This window comes from Penaeus japonicus, unplaced genomic scaffold (assembly GCF_977035675.1).
Source record: "Penaeus japonicus unplaced genomic scaffold, GWHDUDI00000001_assembly GWHDUDI00000012, whole genome shotgun sequence".
Lineage (NCBI taxonomy): Eukaryota > Metazoa > Arthropoda > Malacostraca > Decapoda > Penaeidae > Penaeus > Penaeus japonicus.
In genome coordinates, this window is record NW_028234414.1 from 43,406,151 (window position 1) to 43,408,650 (window position 2,500).

Sequence of the window (2,500 nt, forward strand, 5' to 3'; positions counted from 1 at the left end):
TTATCCTATCATCATAATCAAGATATTGGTTGCAATGAGTTTCAAGATCATTTTATATTTATACCACCTATATGTAATATTTAATCATCTAAACTTTGACCCCGCACTCTCTTTTCCCGCCAACAGAAAATGGTTCCTGTCATCCTTTCACATAACCCCGCGGGCGCTTCGACTCAAACTCTTTTCCATTTTGTTCAAGGATTTAACTCAGGTAAGAGAAGATCATTTTTTTCTTTTGTCTATTATTCAATGAATTTCTGTTCTGCGGATAGTTATTACCTATATCAATTATTTATTTTGCATCTTTCACTTGTATAGTTTAATATTTCCGTGAATATATATCAAATTCATATATATATATATATATATATATATATATATATATATATATATATATATATATATGTGTGTGTGTGTGTGTGTGTGTGTGTGTGTGTGTGTGCGCGTGTGCGCGTGGGTTAGTGTTAGACAGATACGTGGTCGTTGACACGCGCACACATGCAGTACACACACGTACACAGATATTTTGATTCTTATCTACCATGAATCAATGCCCAGTGCAATCAAGGTTCACACCCAACATGTCAACCTTTAATCAAACTCTTGCTCTTTGAAACCCTATTTAATGCTGATTCAACTATTTTATAAATATCTGCTTCTCGTTTTGATCACATAATTACCCTTTATGAAGCTCAACACATAATATTTTACTTTGTACGATTCTGAGGATTATAATATATCAGTAATGATTATTTAGCTATGTTTATCAAGCTGTTATTCAGAAACAAAGAGTGTTGTGAGAATACACAGGTCTTTGGAGATGAAGTCGACGTTTAGTGTTCTTTGAGGAGACAAACCACAAGAAGGGACTGTTTTTTTCTTTTCTTTTTTACTAATTCGAAGGAAAAAACCTTTGTTGTATTTTTTGGATTATGATGAGAATCGATGTTTTTTTTTTATCGGCCTTTTGAATGCTGGAGATTTGCATGTGATAAGAACAAGGAAGCTTAGGGAAAAATGTAGACAGAATTACTTTATCAGTAATTCTCAATGTGAGATTATTACTTATCCCGCGAGACACTTTCTTTCAAATCAAACATTGTTTTTTTAAAAGCTGATAAAAGGCTTGTAAAGAGGCAGAGAACTCTAGGGTTAAATTTGACACAAAACCCCCAATACTGACTGACTCGTTCCACAGATAAAACCGACATTAGTAGGGTTCTGAACGATCGATTATGATACACTAACTATTATGAATCTGAACTCTTTTCTTTTTCCAGGTCGTTTTCAGCAGTACGACTGGGGTAAGAAAGGCAATATGCTAAAATACGGTACTGAACAACCACCCGAATACGACGTGTCCAAAATCGACCTTCCGGTAACACTATTTTGGGCTGGGAACGACTGGCTAACCGGGAAAGAAGTAAGAGACTTACTACCCATTTTCTGTGATTTAGAAAGAAAACTGAAAAAAAGAATTCATCTTTTCATTATTATTTTTCCGATTTTTTTCTGTTAGAGGATTTTTTTTTTCTTCAGCTTTCGGTCTTTCGAATGTGTGTTTTGGATATAATGCAAGTTTGGGTGTTTAGTTAACAATCCTATGTCAGCTGCACATTTATTATTTTCATACTTTAACATATTTCATTAATTAAAGTCAGACGTTGATCAAGATTTACAAATTATAAACTTTGACGCCTATGATATATTTATCTTAGCCATAATGGGAAAATACAACAAACATCTCTACTGGGCATATTTACATACACTTTATCCAAACTTAAGAAAAAAAATGTACATCCAGAACAGCGCATAGCAAACAATAAATCCCAAATCCCTTTTATCCAAACTTAAGAAAAAAACAACACAAATTACATCCAGAACAGCGCGTAGCAAACAATAAATCCCAAATCCCTTTTATCCAAACTTAAGAAAAATAAAATACATCCAGAACAGCGCGTCGCAAACAATAAATTCCCAAATCCCTTTTATCCAAACTTAAGAAAAAAAACACAAATTACATCCAGAACAGCGCGTAGCAAACAATAAATCCCAAATCCCTTTTATCCAAACTTAAGAAAAAATAAAATACATCCAGAACAGCGCATCGCAAACAATAAATCCCAAATCCTTTTTATCCAAACTTAAGAAAAATAAAATACATCCAGAACAGCGCGTCGCAAACAATAAATTCCCAAACCCCTTTTATCCAAACTTAAGAAAAATAAAATATATATCCAGAACAGCGCGTAGCAAACAATAAATTCCAAACCCCTTTTATCCAAACTTAAGAAAAATAAAATACATCCAGAACAGCACATAGCAAACAATAAATTCCCAAACCCCTTTCCCGCAGGACATCAGCCGACTCGAGAAACAACTGCCACAACTCCAAGCCAGTTATAAGGTATCGAACCCTGTCTTTAGCCACTTGGATTTCCTTTGGGCGAACGACGTCCACTCTCTTGTCTACGATAAACTCTTCGAAGTCTTGAATAAT

The 2,500-nt window shown here is 34.2% G+C and overlaps 1 protein-coding gene across 1 annotated transcript in view; it reads left to right on the forward strand.

Moving 5' to 3' along the window:
- The window catches only part of LOC122245953 (gastric triacylglycerol lipase), a 30,646-nt gene that overhangs the window by 27,557 nt on the left and 589 nt on the right, over positions 1 to 2,500 (forward strand). The window contains exons 8-10 of the mRNA XM_043004133.2: positions 127 to 211; positions 1,281 to 1,423; positions 2,357 to 2,500. The exon at positions 2,357 to 2,500 is cut by the window's right edge and continues 589 nt beyond it. Coding sequence (XP_042860067.2) covers positions 127 to 211; positions 1,281 to 1,423; positions 2,357 to 2,500 — 372 coding nt within the window. The remainder of the gene's footprint in view (positions 1 to 126; positions 212 to 1,280; positions 1,424 to 2,356) is intronic.